Source organism: Trichosurus vulpecula, chromosome 4, assembly GCF_011100635.1.
Source record: "Trichosurus vulpecula isolate mTriVul1 chromosome 4, mTriVul1.pri, whole genome shotgun sequence".
In the NCBI taxonomy this organism is placed as follows: domain Eukaryota; kingdom Metazoa; phylum Chordata; class Mammalia; order Diprotodontia; family Phalangeridae; genus Trichosurus; species Trichosurus vulpecula.
Window position 1 is genome coordinate 211,742,821 of NC_050576.1, and position 20,484 is coordinate 211,763,304.

The following is a 20,484-nucleotide window of genomic DNA, read 5'->3' on the forward strand; positions in this document are numbered from 1 at the left end:
TAGAGAAGGCCCAGAAAAGAAAGTCCTTGGCACTACCAAATGGCTGACCTTCAGAAACCAATGTGATTTTATCCATGGAAATGACGTTAAAGAAAAGGCATTACCATCCATTTTGCTGCTGCAACCCTAAGTAGCAAAAGACCTTTCCATCTGACTTGCAGTTGAAACCTTCCATCTATGTTGTCTTTCCTCATTAGAAAGTGAGCTCCTGAGGGCAGGGGCTGTCCCCAGTACTTAGAAGAGTGTTTTACACATAGTAAGCACTTCTTAAGTACTTCATTCCTTCATTCCTGTTCGACTTTGGCCAAACTTTGTCCATCTGTACTGGTCCTAGACATACTACTGGATTGGATGTTGAAATTTAGCTAATAGGCATTCTTCATCCACTTGGTTTTTCTTGTGTGGTTACAAGAGGTATAAACTCTCAAGTGTTTACAGATCTCTCCTAGGAGGCTCTGCAAAGTTTGGGGGCTTAACGCAATTGGCACAATGTTGTATGCATACGGAAGCATCTGTAGGACCTAGGGACCACAAGGAACTCTTCTTTGACCTGAATTCTTCACCAGATCTCCTCTGTCACAGAAGCAAATGTCAAGAGTGAGAGCACTTACCTCCCTCTTCTTATTGTCTCACTCAATATTGATTATCACTGAACATGATTATTTCTTTTGTTATGTCCTCCAAGAATCTTGAATAATCTTGATATATGGATGAGTAAAATTTTGCTATAAAAAAGCCTGTAGGGAGGAGTTTTGCTCTACCAAATCAAATGTCTTTTCATAATCAACAAACAATAATCACAATAAGAAAAAAATTTTAAAATAATAATCACAATGGGAATTTATATTCTATCATGTTATTAAAATGGTGAAGATGCAGTCCAGTACTGAATGCTGACTATGAAAGCTTGTGAGTTCCTCAGTAATACACTCATTGAGGATGCCTTTGATTCATGTATAAATAACTTTCACAAACATTTTGTATAGATGGGAGAGTTAAATTAGAAATTTTCCTTGTTATGCACTAAGTCACCTTTTTCAGAATTCATAAGGTCTGAGATTTTTTTTTCACACCTTTAGTAACTTCATCTGTTTCTGACACCTTGTATATGAACCTTCAATGCCATCACAGAGTCAGCACCCGCAGCATGGATCTCTTCTACATCTATTTGGTCCAGTCCAATGCTCTCTTGATCTTTGTTTCTGTTAGTACCATTTCTACCCACTTTTTAAGTACATTTGGGACTGTGACTGGTGTTACAGTCCGAGCATGGTTGTGGCTTCACCATCATTCATTAAAAAAAGTGTTGTTAAAATGGGTTTTCAGAATCTTTACCATTTCTCTTCTGTTTGTAGTCCTCCTTCCATTTTCATTATTCAATGCTCAATGAATGGCTTTGCTTAGTTGGTTATCTAGGCCAAACTTCTTTAAATTAGTTTTACCCTCCACTGCTTCTCTCTATTTTGAGATAATACTGCTTACATTGTCTCTCAATTCTTTTTTTAAAGAAAATGCTCATGATATAAAGGCAAGAGGCTTCCGGGGATTCTAGAAGTCTTTTGGCCTCTTTGATTGCTTTTTTCCTGACTCATGCTTTCACACATATAATTCCCCCATATTCACCTTTTCCCTGAAGTCACTGAGCACCAGAGTATAAGTTGACTTAAAGGGTCTTCTTCTCAAATTCTTTGTAGAATTTCTCTAAACTGATATTGGTGCATAAACTGCAATTATTTTAAAAGGGGTCTTTTTTCCCAAATATTCATCAGTAGCGTTTTAATAAACACTGAACAAATATTCCATGAAATGCTCATTTTTGTTGCCTCTGACTTTACATAAAATAAAACTCACTCAGTCAATTCCTTTCTTTGCATTTTGCTTCAACTTGATTATTTTTTCTGGTTTTGTTCATAGCAAAAAAGTCAAGATTGTTTGCTGATTAAGTCTGTTGATGGTCTAAAAAGTATTTGATTCTTAGTAGTCTCTCTCTGACACTTCCCCCACCATTCTGCTACATCACTGCTGAAGAAGAGGGCCACCCAGGGAGGAAGGTTATTTTTAAAATGTTCTTACTTTCATGGGTTGCCATGACAAAAAAAAAATCATCACCAGGTGGCCAGCCTACTGCCAATGAGTATGTCTGATATATTTTTAAATTTTACAAAATTATTTAAATAACTTTAAAAATCTTTTCCTTAGAAATTAATCTTGCCTATAGCTTTTTCTCCAAAATCTGACTGTGGCTATGCTAAGTTTTATTTTTTAAAAAAAGGCCATCCTTTTTCAGAAAATTAATTTATCGCAAAATCATTGTAAGAATCTAATAAATAAATATATTAAACAAGCATAGCTGTTCAAAATTAGCAATTTTTATTTCTTTAATAGTATCATCATTTGGTCATATATCTACTTTTATCACAGTTTCAGAAGGGTTTAAAATATATCTCTGCCTTCAGGACTATATTTCAGGAAAAGATGAATTACCATAAAACTTCATTAGTCATTTGCAACACTTAGTCTTGTGCTAGCTGTAAACTAGGGACTTGTTTAGCAAACTAATAATGCAAGCAAAAATGCCCACTTACTTAAGAGAATTACTTTTTAGCACTTTTGAAGAATCTTAACATAAGCAGAAACCATTACTACTGAAGCTGGTCCATCAGCATGCTAACAGTAACCAAACATTCCCATCTATTAAATAAAGCAGAATCACCATTATCCCTAAACTTAATTTGAATTACTTTATTGTACTTAAAAATAATAAGATATAATTCCTTCAAAATATTCTTTCCAGAATGGCTTTGTCACCTTAGATTAATCCCAAATTGGTGAGATTTGAGAGTGTACTGATTCTTTCTTCTCTTAAAACTTACACTTGAACTTAGAGGTAGAGGAAATATTTTCCAAATTATGAGCTCTCACCACATAAACAGAACAGTAGGCACAACTTCTGTTAAGATAGTAGAATTCAATCTTAGCACTGGTACTATACATGTACAGATAGTAGGATAAAGGTTTTCTCAGAATCTATTTCATTTGCCTACACAGCAATAGTAAGTTACTAAATATCTCCTGTGTCCAGCACCCCTATAGACAATTCCAAGGTTCAAAAGAAAAAGAAGATCTGTGGATGTGAAACAAAATAGATATGAAACAATTATGTCACACCATAGTTGCTGCCAGGTCAGTTCACCCCTTTTAGCCCATTTCCTCAATCTGTAACATGAAGGTGATGGATTACATGGTTTCTAAGGCCCCTCCCCACTAAGATTCTATGGTTCTACAATTTAAAACAGTCATAGTTGAAATGGCTAAGTATGGAAATCTTGAATCCATACTTCTCCTGATTTCAAGTTGAGTGTGTTTTCCACTATACTGCCCTTCCTTTCACATGTAAATGGTTCTGTTCACCTTTAAAAGCTTAATTTTAGACTTTACAAGGCACAACTCCTCTAAGTAGTTATTAATATTTTCATTCTATTGCATTCCTGTTCATTTTATGCGTTCCTCTCAATGATTCCAACAGAAAACTATGCTTTAGGACATGACTGACTTTGAATTAAGATTCTAATACATTTAATGAAGTATCTGTGACTAAGGAATCTTGTGACTGTCTTCTAACAATGAAAATAAGAATTTTATTAAACAGGGCAATAAAATGAAATAAGTCTGGGTGGCTTGTTTTTTTTTTTAACTTATCAAGTCAAATTGGAATTATAAAGTTTCTGTCCAAAGTTCACTACAGCATATGTTGAGAAGAGGATAGCTACGACAAAAATTTTTAAATAAAATTTAAGCCATCAAAACTCATCTAAAAACAATAACCTATAACAATTGCACACACACACACACACACACACACACACACACACACATGCACACACACACATGCACATATACATCATTTGCTTCTCCAGATATACATGTACAAACCACTATGTTTTAATGTCTACTGAGTCATTTCATATAACAATTCTGGAAAAACTGCCTATTGGAATAGTTAAGTATTCTAAGGAATTAATTAAATTGTCTTGCTACTTCCAATGTTATAAAAATATACATTGTCATAAAGAGGTCAGTGATAATGATAATATCTTATTTTCAGATAAACAAAATTAAATTTTTATACAAAAGCTAAAACTACCCAGCATAGAAATTCACCTGAAAGATCATGGACTTGATTTTATAAGTGTTTCTAAGTTACAAGCAATAAAACATTAGGGAGCTCAAACAAAGCAATTACTTTTTTTTTTACATTGAATATTTAAAAAAGAGAAAAAAGAACAGTGATGTTCAAAGCTCATGGGAAAATGCCCAATAAGTTTTGGATTGCCATGTCCAGTACTTGCTATTGTCGTTGTTTTGTCCTTCCTTCTCAAAGAGGACCATGACCTCAGGGAAGTGATGCCATGACTTGCAAGTGAATTGGATTTAAGTGAGGGAGGGCTATGCAAAGTCACCAGCCTCACTCTCTCCTCTGGAGTCATCTGGGTTCAGTGGCCAGATATAGGTCAGGATGACCAGAAATGGCCCTGGATACAGTGAAAGGCCTTGGTCTTTTTAAGCTAAGATTTTTAACAAGTCTCAGTTTGACTAATTCAATGACTAACAGATTGTGTCTTAAACTTGTTACCTTGCTGTTATTATTGCTTCAGGGGGGTCCGACTCTCTGTGACCCCTTTTGGGGTGTTCTTGGCAAAGATACTGGAATGGTTTGCCATTTCCTTCTCCAGTTCATTTGACAGATAAGGAACTGAGGAAAACAGGGGTAAGTGGTATGCCGAGGGTCACACAGCTATTAAATAACTGAGGTCAGATTTGAACGCAGGAAGATGACTCCAGGTCTGGCACTTCATCAGCTGCCCCACCTTTCTGTTATAAAACTATTGTTTTATATAATAATAGAATCTACTATTTTCTTGTTAACTAATTTTTATCATTTATTTATATTTATATTATGTTTTACTGAGTTCTCAAGGGCAGGTAATTCTCTCTTACTTCAAAATACTTGCCTGGGACTCAGCCATTTGATCCATTCGGGAACAGGATAGAAACCAACTGGCTTCAGCTTTCAAAGAAGAACTGGCATGTTTTGTCTAAGTATAAGCCTGACTTAAGCAGATGCTCTACTTCTCTAAAGCATAACTAACCAGACTAGATACTGTCAAAAACAAACACTGGGAGAGAAGAAAAAAAGAGAGAGAGAGAGAAGACTAGGGAAGCCAAGGATATAAGGAAGTCTAATAGAAGCTAAAGCATTTTGCCTTACCTAACAAGTCTCTGGGTGGGGCTGTTTTGCTGGATCCATTGCATGGAATGTTCTGATGTGGAGCAGATGAGGTGGTATTTACCCACAACTCCGGTGAAGAATAGTTGAAAGAAGATTGGTTATTATGGTCCTGATGCTCTTTACACTGAGCAAGACTATCTTGAGGAATATTTAACTCTTCAGAACAAGGCGGTACTGAACTAGATGAAATTCTTCTTTGGTACAATGGCCTGCCTGGTCCTCGTGGTTCATACTGTATGAAAAAGGACATTTTATAAATTAATACATTTCCCTCATTTCTTTTTCTTTTAAGTTCACTACTTTCTTTTAAGCACACAACAACTTTTCTATATGGTATGTCCCAAAAGTCTTAGTGAACTTTTGGGACATCCTGAATTAGGAAGCAATTCTTTAGGAGCGTTCTTTTTCAATACTCTTTTTCAGGAAAATACAATATCAAAGGCACTACGGCAAAATGGAAAGAACACATCTATATAAAACCAAAGAGTGAAAGAGTAAAGGAACACATCTGCATGTTTATGCTCTGCAGACATTTCAACTCAATACGCCCAATCAGTTGTTAAATCTTCTTAATTCTATCTCCATAAAATCTCACTGATAAATCACTTTCTGTCCATTCAAATGGCCACTATCTTAGTTCAGGCTCTCATCATCTCTAGCCTGGAATATTACCTCTTAATCTTATCTAAACGAGTCTCCCAGACTCAAGTTTCTCCCTCTAATCTAGCAAAACTGCCAGTATGATATTCCTAACTGACCAGGTCACTCCTGGCCTCAGTAGTTTCAATGGAAATCTTTTTCCTCTATAATAAAATTGAAACTCCTCTGCAAGGCATTTAAAGCTTTTAATAACTTGGCTTCAACCTACCTTTCAAGGCTTATTATACATCATATGCTTTAGGATCAAATTTATTAAATTTAAGTGCTTTACAACCTGACATATTCCCATCTTACCTTTCCAGTCTTCTTACCTCTTTACTCACCTCTGCATACTCCCTAAAATCCAGGGACAAAGGACTCCTTCCTGCCTATCCCTTGCACCAGACAATCCATTTCCCAGCTCTGGGTATTTTCACTTAGCTGTCATCATACCTGCAATTCTCTCCCTCCTCACCTCCACCTCTTGGCTTCTCTGGTTTCCTTCAGGTGCCAGATAAAACCCCACCTACTGAAAGAAGGCTTTCTTGGTCCTCCTTTACACTAGTACCTCCCCTCAATGATTATCTTGAATTTATCCTCTATAGATATTCTTTATACATAGTTGTTTCTACGTTATATCCCTTATTAGACTGTAACACCCTTGGGAGCAGGAACCGTTTTTTGCTTTTCTTTGTATCCCCAGTGCTTAGCACAGTGCATGGATATCATGTGAACACTTAAATGTCTGACTTGTTGACTGACTGAGCCAACAAAATCCACTCCTATTTTAACTTAAATCTGTTTTATAGTATTTGTTCCTCACAGACACAGAAAACAACTAATCAGTTTCTCACTCATAAAAAAACTTCATATACTTGAAGATAATATTTGCTTCTTTCCCCCTTTTTCTTAGGCTTAATATCCCTCTTTCTCTAAATTCCAGTCACAGACTCTATTTACTATGCCTTTAATTCATTTGTTGCATTCTCTTAACTATATCCCTCTCAAATACCTTCCTCTCGGAGAGGGGTGACATGGACTAGTAAACAGAGTACTCAATAAAGAGCTGACTAATCATTGTACACAGGTTGGATTACTTCTTGAAACTCATACTCATTTTAACAAATCACAGAATCATGTTGGCTTTCCTCCCAATCAATAACACAAAAACATATACCGATGAATTACATTCAGTTTGTGGTCCACCATGACTCTTACAGCTTTTTCTTCTATACATATGCCTAGCCAAGACTTCAACATTATTTATTTGTTATTCTTTTGTCTATCAATATCTGTCTTGTAGAAAGGTGAGGAACTGTAGGCTTATATTCTGTCAGAGAAGGTTGCTTTGTGGGACTCATTTTGCTTAAATTTTTTTTTGTTACAAAGAAGATTCAATACATGAAGGGATATATTAGAAAAAAATTCTGGTGGAAAAAAGGCAGAAATAAAAATTACTAATTAAGGGAAAATATAAACAAAATGGTGCAAATAAGAAAAGGGAAAGAGCAATGAATAAAAAGCTGGTCTCAGCCTTAGGAATATCTGGGTTTAAATTTTACCTCTGATACATACTGCTGTATGATCCTGTGTAACTATCAATACCACAGGCAACTAACACTGTAAATTGCTGAGACAGTATGGATCTCCATTGGCAGAGGAAATTTTCTTATTCAGAGTCCCCTAGGCAGCTAGATGGTACAGCACTGCACCTAGAGTCAAGAGGACCTGAATTAAAATCCAACCTCTGATATTTACTAGTTATGTGACCTTGGACAATTCCCTCAAATTGCTGACTGCCTCAATTTCCTTATCTGTAAAATGGGGATAATAGCATCTACCTCACAGAGTTGTAAGAATAAAATGAGATATTTGTAAAGCTCTTACAAATCTTAAAAGTGCCATATAAATGCTAACTACTGCCACTACCACTATTACTATGGAAATCATAGGCCTGATTCAAAAATGGCAAATAAATATGCTGCCTTGAACAACTCCATGATTTTATCCTGCTTTATAGGACATCCTCCCAAAGTCTTCATTCTTCTTGAGAATTAAACTCACTTAATTTAGTATAACTTTAAATTAGCATATTCTTAATTCTTTTGTTCAGGTCATTAACAAAATTACTGAACTTCATGAAATTGCCTGACCTTACTCAAAAATAATCATAAAATGATTAAGCCCTAGGAAATACGTGACATAATATATAATAAACAACATATATATACATACATATATATGTGAACACATTAAATTACACATATGAAGAAAGATATGCACACATATACACTTTTTACCAAAAGCTTTTCAAAATGATCCATTAAGTCCTAAAATAAAAATGAAGTTTTCCTTTTTATCATCAATATTAAAAAAAAAATCCACTAGGTGCTAGGCTACCATTGCCCACTAGGGATTCATATTAGAAAATCTGTCTATGGATACCAGAAAACAAATACTCATTATTCTCTTACTGAGGGCAGGTTATAAAAATAAAAAATTCAAATAAATGATCAATATAAAATACTCCCGGTAATAGTGTCAATAAGCAAATACCAACTTTTTGTAGTTGCTAGTCAAATGTACCTACTTCTTCTCGAGTCCTTTGTGGACAAGAAATGTTATAAATCAAAAAGTGAAGGTTGGCATAAGAATAGGTAACATTGTTAATCAACTATGGCATAAAAAATCCAACACATCTTCTAAATTAAAAGAAAATATATTCAGACAACAGGGAATCTGGTGATATTGAACAGATCCCATAGTCAATGGCCTCTAATAATGAAGACATTAACAAAGATAAACGCTTCAGTGAAGCATGAAATTTCATTTTAAAAAATGTCCTGTGAATAGCTTTCATCAACATATTTCAAGTTGTTGATGCTTGAGTTGCTGTTGTTTTTATATGAAATGCACAATACTGGCTAACATGATGTTTTAAAGCAAGAGTTCTTAACCTTTTTTGTGTCATGAACTTCTTTGGTAGCCTGGTCAAGTCAAATCAAATCAAGAAGCATTTATTAAGCTCTTATTATGCACCACACACTGTGTTAAACACTGGGGATACAAAGAAAAGCAATATCTGATGAATCCTCTGGACCCCTTCTCAGAAAGTCTCACAACGCAAAAAAAAAAAAAAATGGCAATACATTCATGGATCCCAGGCTAAGAATTCCTACTTTAAAGTTTAAGTAACTGGATAGATATGACATTGAAGATTAGCAAAAAAGGTCAGAGGCCAGCTTAGATGATGTAAGAGGTATGAAGACATGTATATTTTGGGGAAATAGCCTTTCCTGACAGTAATTTCACTAGAGGGGCTGCATCCTGAGTCTAGTAAGCATATTTTCATCACCTCTCCAATGATGAAAATTCCATCACCTCTCTACTGTAATAGCCTCCTAATTGGTTTTCCTGCTTCCAGTCTTTCACCTTTCCAGGCCATATAGATAATATTCTTAAAGTACAAGTCTGACCACATCCATCCTTCAGTGTCTCTAAGATAAAATATGAACACTTCTTTATTTAGTAAAAGCCCTTCAGAATGTGACTCCAGCTTGTTTCATCCGTCCTTTTGTACATTACTCTCCCTCACTCATTCTATCTTCCAGTCAAACAGGCCTACTTACTATTTTCCCCTTACATAACATTTTACTTCTCTTTTCTATTTTGTCTTTCTTTTGACATACATAGAATATTATCCTTTGCTAATTTCACCTCTCAGTATCATCAGCTTCCTTAAAGGACCAAGCTAAGAGATACCTCCTACAGTAAGAAATCTTCTCACTAGAAATTACATTGTATCTACTTTGTATTTATCTTGCATGTACCTACCTGAGTACAGGATGTTTTCCCCAAATGGAATGTAAGTTCATTGAGGAAAGGGTCTATTTCTGTATTTTTGTATCCCTAGCACATAGCAAACACATAATAAATGCTTGTTGAAGATAAGGTTCTAAATGGGTACATGATTTAGATATAAGGGATAATACCATAAGCAAATTAGGAGAGCAAGGAATAGTTTACCTGTCAGATCTATGGAGAAGGGAAGAATTTATGACCAAACAAGAGACAGAGAATATTATGAAGTGCAAAATAGATAATTTTGATTACGTTAAATTGAAAAGTTTTTGCATAAACAAAACCAATGCAACCAAGACAAGGAAAGCAGAAAGCTGGGAAACAATTTTTACAGCCAGTGTTTCTGATATAAGCTTCATTTTTAAAATACATAGAGAACTGAGTCAAATTTCTAAGAATATATGTAATTCCCCAACTGATAAATGGTCAAAGGATATGAACAGGCAGTTTTCAGAAGAAGAAATTAAAGCTATCTATAATCACATGAAGAAATGCTCTAAATCACTACTGAGGAGAGAAATGCAAATTAAAACAACTCTGAGATACCACCTCACACTTATCAGATTGGCTAATTTGACAGAAAAGGAAAATGATAAATGTTGGAGAAGATGTGGCAAAATTGGAACATCAATACATCGTTGGTGGAGATATGAACTGATCCAACCAATCTGAAAAGCAATTTGGAATTATGCCCAAAGGGCTATAAAACTGTGCACATCCTTTGATCCAGCAATACCACTATTAGGTCTCTATCATAAAAAAGGGGAAAAGATCCACATGTACAAAAATATTTATTGCAGCTCTTTCTGTCGTGGCAAAGAATTGGAAATTAAGGAGACGACCATATGGAAATTGGTTGAACAAGCTGTGGTATATGAATGTAATAGAATACTATTGTGCTATGAGAAATGATGAACAGGCTGATTTCAGAAAACCCCAGAAAGACTTACATAAACTGATGCTAAGTGAATGAGCAGAACCAGGAGAACATTGTACATAGCAACATTGTGCAATGATTAACTATAATAGACTTAGTTCTTCTCAGTAATACAATGATCCAAGACAATTCCAAGAAACTTGCAATGGAAAATGCTAACCACATCCAGAGAAAGAACTATGGAGTCTAAATGCAGATTAAAGCATACCATTTTCATTTTTTTTGTTGTTTTTTCTTTCTTGTGATTGTTCCCTTTTGTTCTGATTCTTCTTTCACAACCTGACTAATGTGGAAATATGTTTCACATGATTGCACTGTATGGCCTATATCAGACTGCATACTGTATTGGGGAGTGGGGAGTGGGGAAGAGATGGAGGGAGTGGAGAAGGAGGGAGGGAGGGAGAAAAACATAGAACTCAAAATTTTACGAAAGTGAATGTTGAAAACTATCTTTACATATAATTGGAAAAAAATAAGTATCATCAAATTTAAGATAAATAAATGCCTGTTGAATAAATAAAAATAATAAGTTACATTTACATAGCTTCTTTCTCATAATTAGCTTAAAATCTCATTCATTTTTTAAAAGTTCATAGAATCACAGGTCCATAGATATGGACAGCTGGAATTCTCAGAGCATACTGATGAAGCATATCCAGATTAAGTACTGTATCCTTTCTCCATTACTTCAAGTATCTGTGCCATACTTCCTCTGGTTTTTTGTTTTTAAGAGAATATTCTTTGTATAAGATTCATAGTTCTATCAACTTAAAAATGCATGTTTTAACATTTTATGTAGTGCTGTAAATGTTACCATAACTCTGACATTAATCGAGGTGTATCAAATATGCCTATCAATGAATAAAAATAATTCACATATATCATGGTAATTGTTATCTAAATCTTTAAAGATGTAAAGAAGAAACTTTTAATCATTTTAAAAATTAAGGCTTTATAGCTGAAATTTAATAATGATGAGCTACAGGCTACAGATGGGTAGAGTTAAATGAAGAAACTTAGTGGAAAAATAATCTTTCACTAAAACAATAAAAAGATGTTCAATATTAACTACAATGACAATGTGTTTTGGGTAATTATAGCCTATAATAGCAGTAGCTATGGGTTTTCTTAACAAAATCTAAAAAACAATGTAAAATTATACAGCAATATTGACTAAAAGCTCAATAAAATGCTGAAGTCAAAAGTTCTTTAACGCTTTCCAAAACTAAAGCATAGTTTTGTTCAAGACAACATATGCTTGAAAAGAACAACTACTTGATGGAAATATTATTTTTTTAACTTAAACAGGCATACAAAAAATTATTTGGCTTATCCACATGCACAGCTGCTTAAAATTTATAAAGAACACTATTTTCAAGAAACCTGAAGAGAATGGAAGAAAACAACATTCAAACAAGAGGTAAAAAAAAATATACAGTGTTAGCTATTATCATCATCATGAATGAAGACATTTTATTAGAGGGGAAATGTGTCAGGTACACTGCTATGACATTTTGAGCTACCGCAAACCTATTTGCTCTTATTCTCCTTGAAATATAAGAGAGCTCTGTTCCTAAATACAGACTCTCTCTAGAAAGCATCCCTTAAAAAGCAACCCATTGCTATGACATTTTGAGCTACTGAAAATCTATTTGCTCTTATTCTCCTTGAAATATAAGATAGCTCTGTTCCTAAATACAGACTCTCTCTAAAAAGCATCCCTTAAAAAGGAAAAATGTCAGTTTTGATAGTTCAAAAGAGTAGTTCACAGTAGTTCTATCCATAGCTATTTAAAAGTTACCTCTAAAGAATAATAATTAAGTTGCCCAAAAGAAAACAGACTTTTATCAATTTGATACTTTTAAATTTTATTTTTCAATTACTTTAAAGAATAAAGCATTGATTGTATTTATATATTATACTTCATTTTCTTCTATTCAAATCTCTGACAATCTAGAAATCAAGATTTTGAATGATCTAGAAAAGTGAAGCTTTTTGCTAAGATTGGTTTTCTTATTAGAAAAAATAATTTGGAAATGAATAATTACTTTCCACTAAAATATACTTACATACAACAGAATACTACAAAGGATGCAATCTTAACGAGTAAAATTAGTATATTGTTCACACTTATTCTGGATTCTAGTCCTGGCTCTACTACTAATTGTTTGTGACTTTGAACAAATCTCTTCTTTGAGATGCAGTCAAGAAGTAAGCTGGAAGAAAGAGTAAATTAAAAAAAAAAAACAACTAACCTGACCAATAAAGAGCTACTATGGCAACAGGGAAGCTCAAGACAAAACACAGAAGAAAATTACTTTAGATCATCTACAAGCAAAGCCTCAAAGAGAAATGCAGCTCAGAGAAAAGTTCAACAAGAATTCTTAGAAAAATAAAAGCAAGAACTAAAGGAGCTAAAAAATTATTTTAAAAACCAATTGAGGGGGCAGCTAAGTGGCAAAATGAGTAAAGCACCGGCCCTGGAGTCAGGAGGACCTGAGTTCAAGTCCAGTCTCAGACACTTGACACGCTTACTAGCTGTGTGACCTTGGGCAACTCACTTAACCCCAATTGCCCTGCCTTCCCCCCTCCAAAAAAAAAAGCCAATTGAAAGCAGTGGAGGAAAGAAAGGGAAGGGAAAAGAGCTATGGAAGACAGATGAAAAGAGAAAAAGGCACAAAACCTTAATGAAGAAAATAACTCACTGAAAATTAGATTGGCCAAATTGAAGTTAATGATTCCCTAAGATGTCAACAAATAATAAAAACAAAGTCAAAAGACTGAAAATGGAAGAAAATATGAAATATCTTATAGGAGAATTAACTGATTTGTAAAACAGATCAAGGAGAGACAATATGAGAATCACTGAACTACATGAAAGTCACGAACAATGAAAACAAACAAAAAGAACACAGATGTCATATTTCAAGAAATCATAAAATAAAACCCATCTAGATATCTAAAAACCAGACGGAGAGGTAGAAATCAAAGGAATCTACCAGTAACCTCCTGAAAGAAACCACAAAATGAAAACTCTAGGAATATTCCAGCCAAAATCCAGAGCTCCTAGTTCAAGGAAAAAATTCTTCAAATACGTGAAAGAAAGGATTCAAGTCCCAACTGTGGATCATGTAAGTCAGGATCATATAAGATTTAGCAGCACCACTAAAAAGGAGCGTAGAATTTGCAATATGATATTCCAGAAGGCAAAGGATCTAGGCTTACAACCAAGAATAACTTACCCAGAAAAACTGAGTATAATCTTATAAAGTAAAAAATGAATCTTTAATGAAATAGAGAACTTCCAAGCATTCCTGAAGAAAAGACAAGAACTGAATAGAAAATCTAACATACAAACATAAGAGTCAAAAGAAGCATAAGGTAAACATAAATTAGGGATTAAACCATGTTAAACTGTTTCCATTCTTATATAGGAAAAAGATACACGTAGCCCCTCAGAACTTTATCATCACCAGGGGCCACAGAGGGAGTCTAATTAAACAGAGAACCTCAGTGTGATTCTGTTGTGTTTGGAGTATCTTAAAAGAAAAATAGAATGGGTAGGGAAGAGGAATGCAATGGAAGAAGCGGGGAAAGGAAGAATGGGGGAAATTGTCTCACATAAATATGGTGCATTAAAAAAGTTAATACAATGTACCTATATATTTAACCAAAGAAATTACTAGTCATCATTAACATGTATGTAATAGCCTTCACCCCTTTATTCATTCTCAGTATCATCTCAGTATCAGTGCCCTTGTCTGAACATCACCTTCAAAAGGATGTGAAAATTTTTAAACATACATCTTGAGGTTTGGACGGATAAGTACCACGACAACACCAAAAAAAGGGGTCTGGATGAAGACACCTTTTTTCTTCCTATTGTATAAGTAAATTCACATCATGTAGAATTGTGTTCACTAAACCTATTGGAAAAAAAATAACTGTACATGTGAGTCTTTTATTTCAATGTCATTCTTATGACTCACTTAAAGTATTAACACTGGTTAAAGGACTGAATGCAAAAACATTCTCTATTTTACTAGTTGAATTGTGAAGGTCGCACATGTTTGAATGGGTGGTTTTTAGCTTGCTGGCAAAAATGGAAATATTTAAGTACAGTAAATTCAATCATTTACCATGAACAAAAAATGAACAGAATTGCTACTGAGGTATAAGTTGATCATTTTAAAGGACATATTGGGAAACTTTGAGAAATTTTGTAAGAGGGTGTGTGAGCTCATCATGAGTTTATTAGTAAATAGCAAGTTTGCTGTATAAAGTATTAAATATTAAAAATTTTTAAAAAGAAGTTAATACAACAAAGAAGGGGCAGGGTGGGGGGTAGGGAGAGCTGATGGTACTTGAACCTCACTCATATGAATTGGTTAAAAGTGGGAAGAATATATATACACACACATAGTTGGGTATAGTGTTACATCTTACTCAAGAGAAAAATAGGAAGGAAAGGGGTAAAGGAAAAAGGGAAAAATAAGACAGATTAAGGGAAGCACTAATCAGTGGCAAATCATACTATTAAGAGGGAGGAAATAAAAAGAGAAAGACAAGAGAATAGGACAGAGGGAAATATACAGTAATCATAACTGTGAATGGGATGAATTCACTTTTATAGTGGAAGAGGAGAGCGGGATGTCTAAGAAACCAGAATCCAGGGGCAGCTAGGTGGTGCAGTGAGTAGAGCGCTGGCCCTGGAGTCAGGAGGACTTGAGTTCAAATCTGGCCTCATATACTTGACACATTTACTAGCTGTGTGACCTTGGGCAAGTCACTTAACCCCTATTGCCCTGCCTTCCCCCCTCTAAAGAAAAAAAGGAAACCAGAATCCAAGAAACATACTTGAAACAGAAAGATATATTCAGAGTTAAAAATAAAGGGCTGGAACAGAATACAATATGATATTATACTTGAAGTAAAAAAGGCAGGGGTAGAAATCATGATCTTGGCAAAAGCAAAAACAAAAGCAAAAACAGACCTAATCAAAAGAGATAAACTGGGAAACTACATTTTGCTAAAAAGGTACTATAGACAATGAATTCATGTCAATTCTAAGCATAAATGCACCAAATGGCATAGTATCTAAATTCTTGAAGGAAAAGTTAAATGAGGTACAAGAAAAAAAAAAAAAAACAACAGTAAAAATATAATAGTAGGAGATCTCAATTTATCCCTTTGAAACCATGATAAATCAATTAAAAAAAAAAGAAAGAAGTTAATGACCTAAATAAAAATTTAGAAAAGTTACATATACTAAGCCTCTGGAGAACACTAAATGGGAATATAAAGGAGTATACATATTTCTAAGCTATGTATAATAGCACATTCACAAAATTGACCATGTATTTAGGAACCACAAAAAACCACAAAAATAAATGTAAAAAAGCAGAAATATTAAACATATCTTTTTACTAACCATAATGCAACAAAAATTACACTCAAAAAAGGGCTTTTGAAGTAAATTAGAAATTAACTGGTAACTAAATAATCTAATCCTAAAGAATAGATGGGTCAAAGAATAAATTCTAGAAATATACAATAATTTCATTAAAGAAAATGACAACAATTAGACAGGGTACAAAAATTTGTGGGATGCAGTCAAAGCAGGAATCAGGGAAATTTTTATCTCTAAACTCTTTTATCAATAAAAGAGAAAAAGAGCAGATTAATAATTGGGCACACAATTAAAAAAAACCAGAACACCAACAAATTAAAACCACCAATAAAAATCAAAATAGAGATTAACAAAAATGAAAATAAAGACCATTAAATTAATAAATAAAATTAGAAGCAGTTTAAAAAAAACATAAAAAGATAAGCCATCGGGCATCTAGGTGGTGCAGTGAGTAGAGCACTGGTCCTGGAGTCAGGAGGACCTGAGTTCAAATCCAGCCTCATATACTTGACACATGTACTAGCTGTGTGACCTTGGGCAAGTCACTTAATCCCAATTGCCCTGCCCCCTCCCAAAAAAGATTAGCCATTAGCAAATTTGATTAAGAAAAAATAGAAAACAAAATTACCAATATAAAAAATGGGTGGGGGGAAGGCAAATTCAGAATCAATGAGGAAGAAATAAAAGCAATTATTAGGGTTTCATCCAACTATATGCCAATAAAATTGATCATTTAAATGAAATGAGTGAATATTTACACACAAATATTGTTCAGATTAACAGAACAGGAAGGAGAACATTTAAATAAATTTATCTTAGAAAACAAAATTGAGCAAGACACAAATGAACTACCCAAAGGAAAAAAAAACCAACGATCAGACAGATATATAAATGAATTCTACCAAACATTTAAAGAAAAATTACTTCTAATACTATATAAACTGTTTGGGCAAAAGAATAGGTAAAGAAGGGATCCTACCAAATTCACACAACACAAATATGGTCTTTATATGTAAACCAGAGGAAGTCAAAGCAGTGAAAGAAAACTACTGACCAATTTCCTAAATGAATATTGATGCAAAAATTTTAAATAAAATATCAGTGAAGAGACCACAATAATGTATCACAAAGATCATACACTATTACCAGGTGGGATTTATACTCTGAATGCAGGTCTGGTTCAATATCAAGAAAACCATGAATTGCCTACATCAATAACAAAACCAACAAAAACCATGTTTATTTCGATAGATTCAGAAAAAACTTTTGACAAGATATCACACGCTTGTTAAAAACAACAACAACATTAAAAAATGGTGGAATAAATAGAGCTTTCCTTAAAATGATAAATAATATCTACTTAAAACGAAGAACAAGAAGCATCTATAATGGGATAAGTTTTTCGAAGAAGATCAAGGATGAAGCAAGAAAAGCCTATTATCACCATTGGTATTCAATATTGTACTAGGAATGTTAACTATAGCAACAAGACAAAAAAAAATAGATTGAAGGAATTAGCATTTTTACAGATGATGTGATAGTCAACTAAAAATGAATTTAAAAATTAACAACTTCAACAAAATTGCAGGATATAAAATATATCCACATATATCATTAGCATTTCTGTATATTACAAACAAAAACATGAGAAAGAGAGAAATCCCATTTAAAACAACTTTGGAGAGTATAAAATATTTGGTAGTCTACCAGTCAAGACACATATAGGAATTATATGCACACAATTATAAAATACTTTACACAAATAAGGCAGAGCTAAATATCCGAAGAAATATTAAGTCCCCATAGGTATGAGTCAATACAGTAAAAATTAAAATATTACCTAAGTTAATTTACCTATTTAGTGCCATACCAATCAAAATGCCAAAGAATTACTTTACAAAGCTAGATAAAAATAATAACAAAATTCATCCAGAGAAATAAAAGGTCAAGAATATCAAATGGAAAAGAATGGTACCTAGCAGTACCAGATCTCAAACTGTAGTAAAAAGATGTAATCAACAAAACAATGTGTGACTAGGTAGAAATAAAGGTTGATCAGTGAAACAGATTAGGCATACAATATACAAAAGCATATCAGCACGATAATGTAATGTTTAATAAACCCAAAGATTCCAGCCATTGGGGCAAGAACTCACTGTTCAATAAAAACTATTGGGAAAACCAGAGAGTAGTCTAGCAGAAACTAAGGACAGAGCAACATCTCAAACCATATATCAAGATAAACAAAACCAATGCAGGAAACTAGAGGGAAAAAAGTCTTTGGAATAAGAAATAAGACCTGATAAAAGTCTTATTTCTAACATACATAGGGAACTGAGGTAAATTTACAGGAAAAAGAGCCATTTCCCAATTGATAAATGTTCAAAGGACATAAGTAGGCAATTTTCAGAGGAAGAAAATCAATGGCTACATGAAAAAATGCTCAAATAACTAATAATTACAAAAATGCAAATCAAAACAAGTCTGAGGTAACACTTTGAGGAAAAAAAGGACAATGACAAATGCAGAGGGATGTGTGAAAACAGGTACACTAATTTAAAGCATTGTTGATAGAGCTGAGAACTATTCCAACCATTCTAGAAAGCAATTTGGAACTATGCCCCAAAAGCTATTAAACTGCATATACTCTTTGACTCATTCATTTAATTACTAGGTCTACAGCCCAAAGAGATCAGAGAAAGAGGAAAAGAAACTAAGGTGATACTTCGGGAATAGTATAGTATTGTGCAGTAAGGAGTGAAGAAGAGGATAATTTCAGAAAACCTTTGGAAGACTTATACAAATGGATGCAAAGTGAAACAAGCAGAATCAGGAGAACAATTTATATACAAGCAATATTGTAATGATAATGAACTTTGAACGATTTTAGTAACTCAGATAAGCACAATGACCAATCACAGTTCCAAAGAGGTAATGAAAGCCTTCATATATGAGAGATGTCATGAAAGTAGAAACAAGATTTGGCAATAGATTAGATATAAAAGGTGAGTGAGAGTGAAGTAAGGATGATATCAAATGAGCCTGTATTAGGAATTTTTGGAACAGGGGAGGACTTGAGGAGAAAGATAATGATTTCTGCCTTGGACATTTTAGGTTTGAGATGCCTATGGCACATCCAGTTAGAGGTAGCCAACAGGCAGTTATTGACGCAGGAATGGATCTCAGGAAGGATACAGGTCTAGAGCTGGAAATATAGATATCAGAATCATTTGTATAGAGGTGATAACAGAACTCATGGGAGTTCACAAGATCAAATGAGAGAATGTACAGAAAGATGAGAAAAGGACTCAGGATATGGCTCTGGGGGCCATTCACAATTGGGAATGACATGGATGTAGATCCAACAAAAACTGAAAATGAGCAGTTAATCAAGCAGAACTGAGAGAACAATGGTATGAAAATATGAAAGGAGAGAATGATCATCAGAAGGTGATCAACAAAGTCAAATGGTTCAGAGAGGTCAAGGAGGGCTGGGATTAAGATTTGACAATTAAAAGAACATCAGTAACTTTGGAAAGAGCAGTTTCAGTTGAATAATGAGACCAGAAGGTGGAATGCAGAGGATTTAGAAGACAGTGAGAGGAGAGGAATAAAGTCAAAGGACTTAGAAGAAAGTGAGAGGAGAAAAGAAGAGGTATTGAGTATAGAGGATTTTTTAAAAGAAGTTTAGCTGAATTAGCATTGTAGAATAATAGCTAGCAGGAATGGGAGAATCAAGTGAAGAGTTTTTTAAGGATGTAGGAGGATTATAGACAAGTTAGGATTCAGTAGATAAGGAGAGGTTGAAGGTTAGAAAGTGTAAATAATAACTGAGACAATCTGTTGGCAAATATGGGAGGAAATGGGACATGGGTGTATGCATGTAGAGAGGCTGGCCTTGGCCAGTAGAAAGTCACTTCTTCATCGGAGACTGGAATTAAGAGGACATAATGGACAGTGATTTTAGAGGGCTGTGAGATTAGAAGAGAAGGCAGAGCTCTTAGCAAATAATTTCAATTTTGGGGTGCGGGTGGGACGGGTTGGTGAAGTATTTGGTGAAATGTGAAGTATTAAATTAAGAAAGTTGGGGGAGCAGGTGTTATGAGGGTTTTGAGAAGAAATGAGAAGGTCTGGAATATCTGGTGTGGTGAACCAAACAGAGAATTAGAAAAGGGTAGAAGGTACACAAGACAGTAGTCAAATGAATATAGTAATCTAGTCTTTGATAAACCCAAAGACTCCAGCTTCTGGGATAAGAACTCACTACTTCACAAAAACTGCTGGGAAAACTGGAAAATAGTATGGCAGAAATTGGGCACAGACCAATATCTTACTTCATATACCAAA

General features: G+C 34.1%; 1 protein-coding gene across 3 annotated transcripts in view; it reads right to left on the reverse strand.

Annotated features, from left to right (window-relative positions):
* Positions 1–20,484, reverse strand: part of HELZ (helicase with zinc finger) — a 287,790-nt gene that overhangs the window by 11,566 nt on the left and 255,740 nt on the right. For all 3 annotated transcript variants that reach the window (XM_036756959.1, XM_036756961.1, XM_036756960.1), the window contains exon 30: positions 5,270–5,522. In XM_036756959.1, the coding sequence (XP_036612854.1) occupies positions 5,270–5,522 (253 nt within the window). The remainder of the gene's footprint in view (positions 1–5,269; positions 5,523–20,484) is intronic.